The sequence below is a fragment of the Artemia sp. Qi Xiang Cuo genome, chromosome 20 (genome assembly GCF_049724085.1).
Source record: "Artemia sp. Qi Xiang Cuo chromosome 20, ASM4972408v1, whole genome shotgun sequence".
Taxonomy (NCBI): Eukaryota; Metazoa; Arthropoda; class Branchiopoda; order Anostraca; family Artemiidae; genus Artemia; species Artemia sp. Qi Xiang Cuo.
The window spans coordinates 29,847,741-29,864,301 of record NC_142813.1 but is presented as its reverse complement, the minus strand read 5'-3'; the positions used below and the strand labels follow the sequence as shown (position 1 = coordinate 29,864,301).

Sequence of the window (16,561 nt, the reverse complement as noted above, 5' to 3'; positions counted from 1 at the left end):
TCCTTTCCTCTCTTAGCTTCATAGTACTTGAAACCAGGAGCATTTGTCTCGTATGGCATCTAATAGTCTAATGACCATAATATATTTCCATAATGACTATAGAAAGATGATTTTCAAATGTCTAAGATTATATTATGACAGTTAAACGTGGAAGTTTAAAATTCAGAGAGGCCCCTGTTTTATGGATTAAAATAAAGGAAAAATATGAGCAAGCTACATAAAAAAAGGGCTTTTTGGTTTTTCCCCTTTTCAAGGTCATTTTTTAATCCGGATTGCTTCTAGTCGGTAATTCTGAAGCTAATAAACTGCATGCACCATAAATCAATTGTTAAGTTTGATATTTTTTCCGGTAAAATTATAGAAGATATATGTAATAAAGAAAAATTTGAATATGAAAATGTGTAGTCTCTGAGGCAGATCAAGAAAACTTTCTATTAAACTTACAGAATTTAATTTAATTCTTTTGTATTTTGTTCATTTTCCTCCAAACTGGGACCTAGATAAGAACAAAAAAAGGAACGAAATCATTTTTTTTAAAGAAAATTTGTTGGGAGTATTTTGCTTTTTTAATGTTTTCCAACGCTGAGAAACAAAAAATGGGGTCTGCATGACTTTATAAAAATATGAATGTTAGCTTAAAGCTGTTTGTCTGGTTCTAGTTAAAAACCTGATTCAAGCACTGCTTATATAACCGAATAAAAGTATAACTTTTTTATGGTCAAGTTGAAATATGATTTTTTGACAATTTTATTTTCACTACAATTGGCTAAAATCATGAAATTTTGTTTCCAGAAGTGTACCCCTGGCTTCACAAGGGCTCCATCGGGACCATGGTTGGGTCGCTGTGTTGAAGATGTACCAGCTGTTTGTCCCGACGGTAGTTATGGAGACCCTGGAAGAGGTATACCTTGTCAGCCTTGTCCTTGCCCCCATTCAACTGGTATTTCGGACGAACTCAGAACTTGCTATCTGGACACAGACGGTCAGGTAACATGCAATTGTCCAACTGGCTATGAAGGTAGAAGGTGCCAGCAGTGTGGTGACGGCTACTCTGGTGATCCAGTGACAGGAGAAGCTTGCAAGCCAGGTAATTTTCCTTTCTTAGCTTTGTAAACATTTCATGCTATGAAAATTAACCAATCTCAAGGGAAGTCCCTATGCCAAGTTTTCATATGGAATAACAGTTTGAGATTAAAGGGGATTAAACAACTACGTTTTTCGTTTTACTAAATGCATGGATCAATTATCGTAACTCTTTTAGAAAATCTTAGGGTTCCAGCTATTTTTTCTCAGACGAAGAAATATATATTTTGAATAAATAAGCGTGCAAAAAAAAAAAAATTCTTATGATAGAATCAGGCAGTTGGAATGAAAATAGTCAGTTATTTGTTATTATTATAATTATTATTAACCTACAAATTAAGATGCAAGAAGTAATTACAAAATTAATTCTTCAGTTTTTGAAGGTCTGTTTCCACGAAAGTGTAATGTGAGATGTCACATACAATTGGTCGATTGTACTTAACACACTAATGGAATCAAACTTTTTTACATTGGTGTCAATTGAAGGGGGCAGGGTACATTTTCTCCCCCAAAACCCTGATTGTTTACGCCTTCCCCTTCATTTTAGAAAACATATTTTTTTTGGTATTTTCATTAAAAAAATAATGCCTTTTTCTGGTATTTTCACTAAAGAATTGAAAAAATTGACAAAATGGCCCCTCTCCGCAGATTTTTACAAATGTATTTCCCCGCCCCCTTCCCCCTCCCTATATCTTTGTGAATTGACGCCACTGCTTGTTTATTTATGTAACTAGTTATGTAACTGATAGTTTTATCTTTTTTGCACATGGATGCTTTAAAGATATAATCAAAAACCATAGTTAAAAATTGATTTGCAAATTTACTTAAAGCCCTTACTTGTAGAACATAATATCAATGTAATCCTGACGGATACAAAAAAAAATCAAAGGAAATATGCTGTTATAGGAAGAGGATATTTTTAGAAATACGAAAAAAGCAATCGTAACAATAATTGTGATAATAACAGTGAATTGTGATAATTCACTGTGATAATAACAGTGAATTAATGTGATAATAAATGTAACAATACGTAACAATAAATGTGATAATAACAGTGAATTTCCTTATCAGATTATTCTTTGCAACGCGACTTCTTAATAATAAAAAAAAATAAACTTAACCATTATACTACATAAGAAGTAAATTATTCATTTTTAGACTTGATCTTATTTATTCGATTTGGATTCCCCCTTCCCCCCTCTCCGTCAACTTTTTAAAATTTATTCAATTTATGTGCTTAACTAAATTTAAATTGCACTTTGCATGAAGCTGCTCAGCAAATAGGGCCTTAGGATGAATTAAAACACAGTTGCCTTCTGTCAGGTGTCATCAGCTATCTGTCATTATCTTTTTTCCAAAATTTCATATTTATAAGTTAGTAACTTACGATTTCTCCGCTTTTTAAGTTTATTTTTAAAAAAAATGCAGCTTTCAATAACAAACATCAACTATGAATTATCAGTATTTAGGCTCTTATTCATTGCATTAAAAAACAGTGGAGTAATTTAGTGTTACGTCAGATGCGTTGGTGTCCATGTCCAAATTTTTAGTTGAGTTTTATAGTCGACACTATGTTGCTGAATAATGCTGTCTCCCTTTTATTTTTATTCAAAATTAGCTATCTTTTTTTAGAATAGAAAGTAAATGTTAAATGAGGAAAATGTGAATGGGTTGACTTTGTGAATTGAAGAAAATATGACTGGGTTGTTTTTCGCCAGGTACTATAATATTATAAATATGTTTAATTTTGTTTTTATGTTTTCTTTATAATTGTTATCGATAATAGTTATACCAATATATTTTATAGTTAACAATCTGCTGTTAAATAATATTGTCTCCCTTATGTTTATATTCAATATAAGCTATCTTTTTTTTACAACAAAAAGTTAATTCCTCGTAAAATGAGCAAAACATGATTGGCTTGATTTTTACTTTGCATTATAGATTCTTGGGTATCTAGTTTTATTATTATTTGTTCTTTATAGTTGTTTGCGACATGTCAGGTAGCACGTCTCTTGATCTGGTTAATGGACAGTGTCAGTGCAAGGTAATATTTTTGAGCTTCTATAAGAGATTTTCTTTTTTTTAGAACAGGCATAACCAATCTTACTAAAACCCTATAGAGTAATTTGGTTACTCTTCATATTAAAAATAAAACTATTCAACGGGACAGTACACGGTGTTTCAAGTCAGCACGTGAATTAAATAGTCAAAGTTATACTGCTCGAGTAAACATTCTTAAAAAGCTTTTTGGTGGAGCTATTTCACTGACTAATGTTTTTTTCTTAACGAATATGAATTTTTCTACAAAACAATTCAATGGAATGTATAAATTAAATGAATTGACACGCTAAATTAAATGCATTAATACACAATGCAAAGAGAACATTAACTTATTAGAGTGGAAAAAAAATCGCAAACTTGGCATTTGGCGTTTTTTTTTTGGTTTTTTTTTTTGGCGTAATTATAAGAAGATATTAGTGTCCCTAGCAGGGCCGTATCCAGGATTTTTGTTCAGGGGGGGTTTTACTAATTTTTGAATTTTTTTTTTTTGGGGGGGGGGGTTACTAATTTTTGACTCAGTTTTCGACTAATTTTACTGATTTTTACCTAGGTTTTACTAATTTTCGACTTATTTTCGAGTCGGTCAAAAATTTCGGGGGGGGGGGTTTAAACCGGGTAAACCCCCCCTGGATACGGCCTTGGTCCCTAGTGTAACGGGTAAAATTAGTGTTGTATCAAGTGTCTGATCTCAGCTCAGAAAAAAAAAACACAATTGCGAATTTTGAAAACAAAACAGTAACCCCAAAACCTAGATGGCGTTCGTGTTGTTTTTTTGTAGATTCTAACGCAAGTGTCCAGTCTTATAAGCTACTCACACTCTTTGACGCAATACACAATGTAATTAGTAAATAATTAAATGTGTTATTATGTTAGATAAGAATCTTAGGTATATTAAGGTAAAATTCTAGTTTAGCCACTTTTTACTATCTTGGAAAGGGGTTAGGTTAGGAAAATGAAACTTTCAGGGATGGGTCTACAGACTCAACTATGGGCTGGGAAGGTATTTTGAAGTGCCTACCTCTACTCCATCCCCCTCTAGAGGTCAGTGACCTCTGATAACCTTTAAAAAATTTGGTGTTATGGAGATGAAACCTTGCAAAACAGATCCTCTGATTAAATTGAGTACAATAAAACTGTTTTCAGCTTCACAACTTTGCTCAATCCAATTTATGATGTTTCAAAGATCTGCAAACACATTTCTTAAATTTAGAAAAAAAAAACAGTAGATACGGCTTAAAATTCTATTCAAATAACAGGAATTGCATTTTCAGAACTAGAACCAGAGAAATAGAAACTGATAACAGAAAATTAAGGTAACATGTTGTTTTGTGAAAATTTCAAAATTTTGGTAAACCTGTCAAGTAGACTGATAGCAAACAGTATTCAAAATAGAATTTTACCAATATTAATTTTTTAGAAAATAAGTATATTGCGGTGTCAAATATTTGTATTTTGGTGCTTTACAATATAGTGAGATTAATCGCTACTCTGCAAGCCAAAAGAAACCAAATTAGATAGACTCTGTTGTTTTGTTGTCTTATTTTTATTGATAATGAGATTTAAATTTTTAAGTTTTTTTTTCAAATGGAATTAATAACAACATTAAAAGTTAAAACGAGCAGGAACTATCTTGTATATGATGAAGGGTGCCTTTACTCCAAAATTTTGTCAATGCCGTTTGTCCCCATCAAAACTTGGCTCTTTAAGGTTAAGTTAAACTTTTTATAATAACGCTTTGGTTTTAAAAATTAAGGATCTTTAAGACATGAAAAAATATGATGGTGCAATTTTTAGCGCCATCAGATTTATCCCCCCCCTCTCCCAGTGGCTTAACTAGGGGGGGGGGAGGGGCTACAGTGGTAAAGATGATCCTAGGTGGCATTTCTCAAGGGGTAGCTTGGAGAGAAGAGTGGAGTAGAACAACTAGAGCGGAGGGTCACTTCTAAAGTATATTATGACCACGGAAGAACAAGCGCCGACCTGTGAAGACATTGAAACAGTCGTTTGAAGTGTTGCGGTAGAGCTTTGTCTGAATTTTGAACAGGAAGTTGTTGGTACCGAAGTTGAAGGTGCTACTATATACCCCCCAAGATCTGCTAACCAAGCTTTGTTGGAAGATATTTTTATTGAAAATTTAAAATTCCCAGCTAATCCCAATACTACTACAGAATTTAAAGTTGAAGGAAGTAAGAACCATCGAATCTGGAAGACCTGAAAGATGTTGGATAATGGCCCATAAAAATCTCAGTAGTGATAGCTGCAACCTAGTAAAATTGGAAAACAGCCCATTGTAACCGGTAGTTTAAAAAGACGTTTCGAAACAAAAAATGTCTAAAGAGGGAATTGTAAATTGAAGCTAATTCAGGAATCTTAACTTTTATTTTAGTTAATCTTAATAATAAAAGCTTATTGCGAAAAAAAATGTATATCATTTTTGAAAAAGAACCTTGAAACCTCTCGAAAATAGCGTCAGTTTGGAATGAAAGTTGTACCATTGGAATCAACATGGTCAAAGTCCTGTATAAGAAAATTACAGTCCCCCACCTTGAACAATAAGGAAAATTACTTTTTTACATGGGAGACACTAGATTCGTCTTCTTCTTTTTCTTTCTTTTCCAGGGGCCATCCTACCCTGCCAGTAGTCGTAAATTTTGGGAGGGGAATCTTTTAAAAGAAAATCATCATGTCTAGTGCCCTTTCAAAGGGCCTCCAAGCGGGGCCCTTTGTAAAGAACAATATGACTTCCCTTTATTTTTTCCCTAGCAGCTTCTCATTGAATATGTTGCTGTGGAAACTTTGAAAAGCGCTCTCTTGATTCACAGTTGAATTTTTAGTCCCTCGTTAAGAGAGCCTCTGAAACCACTGTCCCACACACAGTGAGTCACAAACCTGGAAGTCACAATATTTATTTATTTTCATCCCAGTACATCATGGACTGTTCCGTTTAGAGTATTGAGTGTTGGGGGGGATATTGGGTATTCGTTAAACTTAGAAAGGGGGCGGTAATTTTAGAGTCTGCCCTGGGTGGCACCCATGCTAGTTACGCCACTGTTTGCCCCCTCTATTTTTCTGAAATGCTGCAAATTTCCTTATGTTTAAAAGATTGAATGGGTAGCTTTAAAATTACAAAATTCTCAAATATATAGAATCATCATAAAAACCAGAATATTTTTATTAAATCGTTTTCCTCAACTCAAAGACTTTGTTTTGTTAATTCTTTTGTATTTTTGTCACAAACACGTTGAATTCGCAAGCCGTTTTGGACCACTTTCGAACGTTCAATTATTTCCAAATTTTATCATCCAATGCCAGTACAATAACATTTCATCGAAATTTCTCCTTCTTGTATGCTCCCCCTCCCAATCCCTTAATGTTTTTCGTAAATCGTCAACTTTTTGAGCACTTCCAAATGTTTAATTGCTTCCAAATTTTATCAGTATGTGCACTTTTAATGACATTGATGCAACATAAAATTTTTTCCCTCTTGCTTACCCAGTCCCCTTAATATTCTTCTAAATCGTCTGCTGACTGAAATTAGAGACCTCTGAAGGTTGAAAGCCTTGACCATAAATATAAAGGGCTTAAGTAAATAGAAGGGGTCTCATAAAGTATGAGACTGGTAATGAACCATAAATTGAACACTAAAAAAGTATAAAATAAACGCTTTTATACAAAACTTGATAGCCAAATGATTTGGACACTTGCGTATGGCCATGGGCTTAGGCTCGAATTGGATAAGACACATTTTTTTCTTAGAAAAGATTAAAGAATATTTTAGTCTTAGAGAAGGCTTAAAATTTAAAAATAATAAGCATAATTTCTTTAGACTTGTTTTCGAAATAGACTAAAAAATAGAAAATGTTTTTTTTCTTCTCGAGAATCTATGGATATAAGTGAAAACGAAGCGTGCAAAATGGATTAGGCTTTTCAAAACTTGATCTTTTAACTTGTTTTTCTCAGCTCACCGACTTTTTTTTATTTATTTATTTATAGCTTGTATCAATTTGATTTCTTTGTTATTTAAAGCCCAATCCGTTTTGCACCTCTCGTTTTCGTCATAGATTCTGGAGAGAAAAAAAAGTTCATTTCTTAATCAGTTTTTAATCATTTCTTAAACAAGTTTAAAAAATATATATTTATCTATTAAAATCTAATTTTTGAGAAATTTTAGTTACCTCCATAGTCTCAGACAGTTCCTTACTACGAACTGTTTGATTAATAAAATCCCAAACATGCTCAAATCTTGAAGCATTAAAAACCATTAAATATTTAAATGGTTATTCATATTCTTTAGTTATATTTTATACTATTGAACATAGCACGGCTATAGCACATGAACTCTTAAGCTATGACCGAACACACGCCTTTGTTAAGCTTAATTTTCGTGTTTAGGAACATTTTAGCAACCTGTTTTTTGCATTTTAGCAATATTTTAATTTACTGTCCATTATTCTAATATGTTCAATTTATATATATATTTTGTGTCTTTTAGAAGTTTTAGTCTTTATTATTATTAGCACGGAAAATGGCTTGGCAGAAATCCCTGCTGAAATACCTAGTTTTTCTTTAGTTGTTTCCATTTTAGTGGTAGAAGGTTTTGTCGTTTAGATTTTTTTTTCTATTCGTTCGATATTTTTGTTTTTTGTCTATAAGAAGTGCTTATACACCTTTTTTCTACTAAAGAATCCTGTTTCAAAATGAACAAGTATTATAAATTGAGATTAGCTTGATTACAATACAGGCTTAAAGTAAACAAGAATAAATTGATTTAATAGATATTTATTAATCTCTAGAATGAATTATCATGATGTATTATTTATTCAAGAATAACTGGTTTATTAAGCTCATGTTTGTTATTAGAGTTGGTTCTTGGAAATTATTCTTGGAAATACATACATCAAATTTAAAAAATCACGACGCTCAGGCCCGAATGCATAATCCTTCGTTTATTGTACATTGCTATTGTAGTATAGACATATGTGAACTAGAAAACGAAGACTAACAAAAGAAAAAAAAATGATATTAATAGCAAACAAAAAATATAGATAAAATGCAATAAACTAATAAAGCAAAGATTTATTGCTGAAAGCAAGGACTTGAAAAAAAGAAAAATGCTAATCATCCAATGAAACAGCCCTACAGGGAAGAAAAATATAACAATGATAAAAATGAACAGGTAACAATGTATTGTAATTTTAAATGATGATGAATTTGCTAAGGTGCCTTAACAGTGGCGTAATTTTGTCAAAATCGTGGGTGGGTGGGGGGGGGGATAAATTCTGGGCCAATTTTCCGAAATCAAGTGAATATGACAGTGAAAACTGAAAAATGAGCCATATAGTATCATAAAGGTAAAGTAATACTAGAGAACTGACCCGTTTCTGTGGATGCTTGAATTATGCAGGCTTATGCTTAGTTTTGACAAGATTATTTAAGAAACTACATTTCAGCTGGGGGGGGGGACTGAGGTCTGAGTTGGGGGAAAAACTGGGCTCTTGGTGAGGGACAGTTGCCCCCCTTCCCCACAGCAAATTACGCCCCTGTGCCTTAAGTCTATTAAAATAACTAGCAAGGAGAATTAGCTGTGAGATTAATAGTACGTTTGTTCAAATGATTTCTAGGAATCTTTTCTACAATGAGCCAACCTGTTGTAGTTCTTTATTATTTTGATTTTCCTAAGGAGTGAGTTCAATCTTCTTAGCAAGAGAGAAGTGTTTTTTTTAGTTCCCCCTTTCTTTCTTCCCCTTCCTCTGCCTCTTTCTCACTCTTTCTCTTTGTCTCTTTTTCACACTTAGTGTTTTTCTTTATCATTGTCTTTTTCGTTATTTATTCGAGGAAAATACTGTCAAGGCTAGCGTTCCGTTTATGCCACTAGTATTTTTTGCGTGTTAGTAAGAAGATGAATATGACGCGTTTGCTTGAAACATTATTTGCCTGCGGACGTATTGTTTCTTGTGATCGGTTATCTAAATGAATCCTACTACTTAATCCGAGAAACTTTATTTAATTAGCTAGAAGTTCTATATTCAAAATTGAAACAATCCGAGAATCAATCAGGTTTCGTTTATATGTCGCTACAGTGCGCTATCTACTAAAAAAAAGTGAATTTATGGATGGAAAAGACTAACTGTATCTGATATTTTGTTTGCTGCTTTTGACTGGATTTCATTTTGGTAAGTAATAAGTTTTCTTTTATTCAGACCTGTTATGTGAATATTCTTATGTGAGGATACTGTCGAAGTACTCTAAAAGCTATATAAACTCATTATGCAAATTAGTCTTTATAGTAATTTTTATAGTGATATTATAAAACTGTTCAGTGATTGCGTACGAAAATTTGCTGCTCCTTAGAAGTAAGATAATCGGAGTTGGCTAACTAAGCTAAAGCATAGGCACAAATTCAGTTTTTCAAATTTGTTTAGTGTTAAACTTGACTAATCAAACACCGTGTCAAATCACTGTGGATCATTTAAATGATTTCTTGAATCCCGGTGCCACATGGAGGCGCATTTCACTTTCGGTGCATAGAATTTGGGTGCATTCATGACGGCTTTTTCCACTTAGATATAACCTTAACTTCTGAAACTAGATTTGTGATGGGGTAGTATAAGTTTAGCTTTAAGTTAGGCTAAGTTAAAAAGAGTTTTATTTTTTACATAGAAACGACTTGATAAATTGCCTTGAGTGCATAATACTTTGCTCTGACAAATCGTTATCGAATAAGTTACTTTTATAAATGATATTTTGAACCACAGGAACCCCTTTTTTGATCGGTTGTATGTTACGTAAACGGGAAAATATAACTAATGACGAGTTGTTTTGTCGATAAAATATCGTTGCTGCATAGCTAAAAGAACATATCTACTTTTTTTGAGGTGTTGAAAAGAAGGAAGATAAAACAAACTCTAAATAGCTTGAGTTACGAGGCTTTATTGGGATAACAAATTTAGGCCTGTTGCATCCGTGACCGTATGTCTTGAATTCTCTTCTTTCAATTATTCTAACAGAAAAATGCATCAGAGACATACTGTCTATCTGTGCTATTATTTTCCACTGGTAATATACATAGGCATATAGCTTTTACTTAGCTGAATTTATTTAGCTGAAACAAAAAATCGAATAGATTCGTTTCTGCTCTTTTTTCATCATAACTTGAACAGTTAGAAGACAAATAATTCAAAACTTGAAAATTCATTAGACCCAACTAGTCTCAAGCCTTAAAAAATTATTTAAAATGGTTAAAACCCCGCTTAAGATGTATTTGAAGAACATTTGCTAATGTTCTGCGATCATATGGCACTAAAGGAAAATTACCTTGATGGTTTCTGGCTACGGTTTTTGCTTTTGTTTAAAAAAAACCTGAAGTTAGCTTCGCATGTTTACATTTCTTTCATAAAAAAATTGAAAATTATATCAAAATAACGTTGCAAAAACTTGTTATCTGGGAAGATGTTCGGAGTAACCCAAGACCTATGTAAAAAAAAATTTGTGTTATATATGGCCTTCTGTAAATTTTTCTTTGGTGTAGGTAAAAACAGATTCTAATTCTAAATTTTACAAATCTTTTCATATTTCCTAAGCTCTTTACATCCTGAGTCTATCTTCAGTATCTTATATGACTGCTTTATTTTAATAAACGGATTCAGAAAACTACTTTAGCACTATTTAGCCGACATTTCGAACTTTTATTCGTGAGAGTGTCTTTTGCCCCTTCTCCTGTATACTTGCAATGATTGTATGAATTTGGAAAATCAGCCAAAAATAGATAGAACAAATTAGCGCATAGGTAACTCTGAAATTGCTTGTGATTAGTTTGATACAGCTGGATGTTATGTTATTATTCAGTTTAAAAATATATATTCATGTGACTGCTCATTTATGCAGTATTTTGATTTCTTGGACTTCTAACATATTCACTTTTTTGAATAGGTTAAATCAGCTTCCTCACATGTTTCACGCTAATGAAATCTCTCCCACTGGCTGCATAAAATGCTTCTGCATGGGAATTACCAACGAATGCTCATCGTCAAAGCTCTATAGAGATCAAGTATGTATTCTTTTTTATTAGCATATTTTTAGGTGTACAAGCTTTTTGTTTTTAATAAGTTAAAATGCTGATTAATTGTCCTAAATTAGTACTTCATCCTCGTAAAATTATATTAAAAGTATAGCCCAAGTAGTCCTGTTTATATAGATCAGAAATTTTTTTATAGGAAATCTTTTCAGGAAAACTTTATAGAATCCTTAGGAAATATCACTGGATAAAGCTTAAGAAGCATTTTATCATTGTTTAATCTGCAAAAATTCCAGGCATATTTAAGTAAAACGCCATGATGGAGATGCTGCTTGCATGATACCCTTATCAGAACAAATGATATGGCCGGTTTTTCATTTTTTTTTTTTTTTAGAACGGACATTTTTTGCCAATCCTTGAAAAACAGGAAAGCAAAATGTCCTTTATTCCCCTCAAATTACTACTGTTACTACTACTAACAACTCACCCCAGCACCAAGCCGCCTGAGGCCAACACAGCTACGCACGCTCAATTAGGTACAACAGAGTCTCTCAATCAAGTTATTACAAACCTAAAATTTAAATTAGTTAATTTTTAAATCCTTGATTTTTCTTACTCGCGATAAGGCAATTCGGTCTTAAAAATTATGAGTTCACCCATTCTAAGAACTTTGTTCAACATTTCTCTTGTTTGCTCAATTTTTATCTCGGGAATTCTAAATTTACTCAATAGATTCCGATCTTGAAGTGGCATGAAGTGGCCTTGAAATGGCCTGAAGGAAAAATCTCAAGTGGTGCCTGCTCAAAAAATTGTTTTGTTGTTGTTCTAAATATTCAGAGCTGCCTCAATGATGGTGACTGATAAAGTAAAGCGTATATAAATAGGGGATACAGGGCAGTATTTATTGATGAATTTGTCGTTTTCTGAGGCAAGTCCAGGATATTCCCTATGTCAAATGATGCCTTGAACGGAACCACACACTTTTCTATCCCGGGTCTTGTTTATCTATCCTATTTTTCTCAATTTCATTAATACCATGTTTTTACGTAAGTGTAATTTCAAGTATGTTTCCCAAAATCAAATTTTCTGATCCTTTTTTGACTTTTGATTACTTTATTCCTTGGCCTAAATTATAGTCGCACTTCTCGGTAAAATACAAATTATGCACGGCTTCAGCACCAATCATGTATCCCAGTTTCTCGAGTTGAACAATGTTCAACTTTCAAATATAAAATTTGTGAATGACAATTCATAGATAAGATAAAGGCATAATTTTTTGAAATTAGGAAAGATGGGAGCTTGGAACCGCAGCTTTCCTATATGCAAGGCGAATATGACAAAAGATACGCTATTAGTGGGCAATCGCTGGGTGCAAATTAGTGTCGACACAAGCTTTTCAAAACAATTTTTCGCCGTTTCAGTGTTCTTCTTCTGTAGTACAAGCAAGGCGCTAGAACCAAAGAAACACTCGTTATTAAAAGAAATTAGCTTTTTTTTAAACAGCAGATTGTACTATAGTGAGGCCCGGGCACAAGACTTTTTAGTACCCAGAGCTAAATCTGACCCAGAAAAATTTAAGATTTATCGACAAACCTAAAACGTTAATGGGCTTAAAAGCAATTAACAGACTTATTTCCAGTTGAAAGTCAAGGCAATATGTTATCTTTTATCTTTTTTTTTGTCAAATTACTTAATTCTTATAGTTTGGTTTTCAAATGTAAACTCTATGGCTCAGGTTCTTCGTCGAAACATTGTTTTTTATTGCTGTTGTTCTTGTTGGTCATTTTTTTCTAACTTACATTCTAAATGGCACTTCTGGGGGTTAATTCATAAACGTAAAAAAAAAGAAGAATCTTCGTATACCGCAAAATGTAATCTGATGTTTTACTTAAGTTAATTTTTGACTTAAATTCCTGGTCATGAACGGACTTTTAAAATAAAATGTTTAGGGGGACCAAATCTTCGTTAACATTTTCCATCGATTTCAATTTCAGCGTAAATATTTTATAGAATATTGAAAACTTATGAGAAAAGGTGACATATTCGTCAATATTTTTTATATATTTTTTTCTTTCATGGACTGCATATTGGATTTTAAAGAATTTTCTTATTTTAGGAAACCACAGTCTTTGTGAATGACGATCATGAATTCACTCTTATTGATGTCAATCAAAATCGGCCACCAGTACATTCACTGCGATTCAGCCATGAGACCAAAGAAATATTCTTCCGAGATTTTAAGCGCTTACCGTCCGATATTTACTTCTGGAAACTTCCAATCCATTACATCGGAAACCGAATATCGTCTTATGGAGGCTTTCTAAATTACACAGTTCGATACGTACCGCAGCCTGGAGGACAAGGCTCAAGAAATACAGCACCAGATGTTGAACTTGTTGGAAATAATTTGAGACTGGTCTACTTTCACAAAGAGCCCCTTTCTCAGGGCAAACTTAATCTTGTGTCTGTTCCCATTCATGAGAGGTATTGGCAGAGAGATGATGGCTCACCAGCTAGGCGCCAGAATATGCTACTTGTACTTGCAGATCTTGAATCGATGATCATAAAAGCAACATATACGACTAATACAATAGAAGTGGCGTGAGTATGTCTTATTTAGCTCAATTACGGCTTAAATCTTTTCATGCAAAGCAGGGTAATGAGGGGTCAAACTTAATTTACTTTAAACAGGCTGTTGTAATCACAATCATCGTTGTTAAGAAAGAGTAATTTAAATTGCTTGAATATGTCCTTGGGATGTAAAAAGACACTGCCCCTAGGGCGGTTGATCTGTGTGTTCTGTAAGGGACGAACCAAACTGTAGGCGGCCTAGATTAGGGTAGAAGGAGGAAGGGAAAATGACTTAAAACCCTTGGGTATATCTTTTTAGTTGGCAGAAGTAGAGGATTGGACAGGATCGGACGAAGAGGGTTTGAGGGTTGGTTAATTTTAGATGTCTTGATGTTGGTATTTAGGCAGATTATCATCAATTTTTCCCAAGTACGTTTTATAAATTTATTTTAGCAAAGGCTTATAGATTAAATGAATCAGTAAGAGACACTATTGCTGACCTGAGTTTGAAAACAATATAAATCTATGAATGATCTGAATAACTTTAATACTAGTTTTCATAGTTCATGTATTGCTTATATGCTTGCTAATGGTAAAACAGGATGCAATAATAACATTAAGATAAGCCATGTTTAAGAGCGGTATATGTTTTTTTTTTATTGTAAATTTTACTTTCATTAGATACAAATGAAATTTAATTTTTCAAATTCGTAATGTTAAGAAAAACGGTAAAAAGTTAAAATTTGTTTAACGAAAATGAATTTATAGATAAGAAATATCTGTACAGCACAAAGTAATTATATGCAAATATGGGTAAAAAATTACATGGCTGACATAAACAGTAATGTAGAGACAACCTATAGCAAAGGGTAGTATGGTAAGCGAAACAAGGTACTAAAGAATTTACCCCTAAAGTCAATCTAATGGCACTTAAAGTAACCACGAGAAAGGTCTTTTCTTTTTTTTATGATTATGTAATGAGAAGTCTGTATTGTTATGTAATATTTCCTATTTGGGAAAGAATGTCCAAACCTGGAAAGATATCCTGCAGGCACAGCTGGCTTATTTCTAATATATTTATTCTATTCTAAGATATCTATCTATTGGAAGGTATATTTGAATCAGTTGGTGTATTCTTGACTTGATATGTTAAAAAGCTACTGAATACTTTTCGTACGGAAGATTAATTTTGCTAAGACAGTCCAATGATTTTTTAGACTTGGCAATGTTTCGCTTGCAACTACCTCCCAACGAAATACCGGTGGCAAAAGAGCAGTTTCTGTTGAGGTTTGTAGATGTCCTCATGGTTACAAAGGCTCGTCGTGTGAAGACTGCGCTCCTGGCTATACTAGGGCTCTTCATGGGGTTTATCTTGGACTATGTGAGCCTTGTAGCTGTAATGGACACAGCGATATTTGCCATCCAGAAACAGGAATCTGTGAGGTATTAAAAACAGGTTTACAATTTTTTTCTAATATGGGCATTCTGTTTTTTTTTATACTCCTTGACAAATTTTGAAGTGAAATGATATTTGAATAAATTTTGAATAGATCCACACTAAAAATTTCTTTTCTTAAACAGAGAAGTGATGTACTGTCGTTTTATTAATTTCAATAATTCATAGATTTTCACTCTTAACTAAGAGTTAAATTTAATATTGGTTATTCCTAAAATAGCCTACTTAATTATGTTTTTTTAAGTTTTCAATTAAATTATAATTTTTGGTCATTAAAGCTGACAGCTGTTTAAAAATAAATAAAGGATCCCCCAATAAACATAAATGTGCTTATTTAACCTTGTACAAGAAGCTACCTGGAAAAAAAACTTTGAAGGATTTATGTAGTTGATAATTTTATAATACGTAATAATCCTTAAAATGGTTAATAATAGTTAATAATTTTATATAGATAATAATTAAACAAAACAAAATAATTCCTAACATCTTTAATAGAAGATCGGAAGGCGGTTACAGCTTAAGCAAACTTTGGAGCTCTGTTTTAGTCTCTGTTAACGGAATGAAAATGAAATATCTGAAATTGTTAATAATTATAACTCATTTTGGCTGGTTTTAATTGAACCAGAATAATGGAGGAATGTAACAAGGTCTGAAGCAGTGTAAAATAAATAGTTATGATGTAACATTATGTGAGCGGTAATTAAATACTCTAACTTAAATGGATAAACTGATCCAAGAATTGTATCATCATACTCATTTCGATGCTATATCTTTTGAAAAGATGTAATTTTGTTTGCGGGGATGTAAAGATATAATTTTGTAGGGTGAGGTTTCTAAATTCTCGTTATCAGGGAATTTTACGATAAGATAGTTGAACTTAAAAAAAAAATTGATTAGTTTTTTAGAGCATACCGCAAAAGTTTCATTTCTACCCTAAAAAGTTCCCGGGACATTGCTGATACGTCCTTTTGACAACCTTCACACACATAGTGTTTTTTGAATTAGTTCAACATCCCCAGAAACTTCATGCACTCATGCACTTGCTTCACGTCTCTTATTTCTTTAGGACTGCAAGAATTCAACAACAGGAGATTCTTGTGAAAGATGTATTCCTGGTTTCATTGGAGATCCGTCGAATGGTGGCTCATGCAAACCTCTTCTTTCATCTGTCTGTGAATGTGAAAGGAGTGGCTCATTGAGTGTTGCTTGCTATGATGGTCATCGGTGTCATTGCAAGGTAGTCTTGAGTGGCAACAATAAAATTTATTTTCTTGTTATTTAGTTATTATGTTTTGTTTGCTAAATATACTGGCTTTTCAAAAATTCTGTTTTGTTTCTTATTTTTTAGTTTTAGCCAGCTTGTTTAGGTGTAA

General features: G+C 32.9%; 2 protein-coding genes across 2 annotated transcripts in view; both read left to right on the top strand.

The window, feature by feature from the left end:
• trol (terribly reduced optic lobes) overlaps positions 1-16,561 on the top strand; it is a 369,703-nt gene that overhangs the window by 198,607 nt on the left and 154,535 nt on the right. The window contains exons 34-35 of the mRNA XM_089106068.1: positions 793-1,087; positions 3,069-3,130. Coding sequence (XP_088962194.1) covers positions 793-1,087; positions 3,069-3,130 — 357 coding nt within the window. The remainder of the gene's footprint in view (positions 1-792; positions 1,088-3,068; positions 3,131-16,561) is intronic.
• Positions 9,136-16,470, top strand: LOC148940073 (basement membrane-specific heparan sulfate proteoglycan core protein-like). The gene is made up of 5 exons (XM_089106406.1): positions 9,136-9,320; positions 11,077-11,194; positions 13,278-13,762; positions 14,950-15,175; positions 16,255-16,470. The coding sequence occupies exons 2-5, from the start codon at positions 11,096-11,098 to the stop codon at positions 16,468-16,470; spliced, it is 1,026 nt and encodes a 341-aa protein (XP_088962532.1). The 5' UTR covers positions 9,136-9,320; positions 11,077-11,095.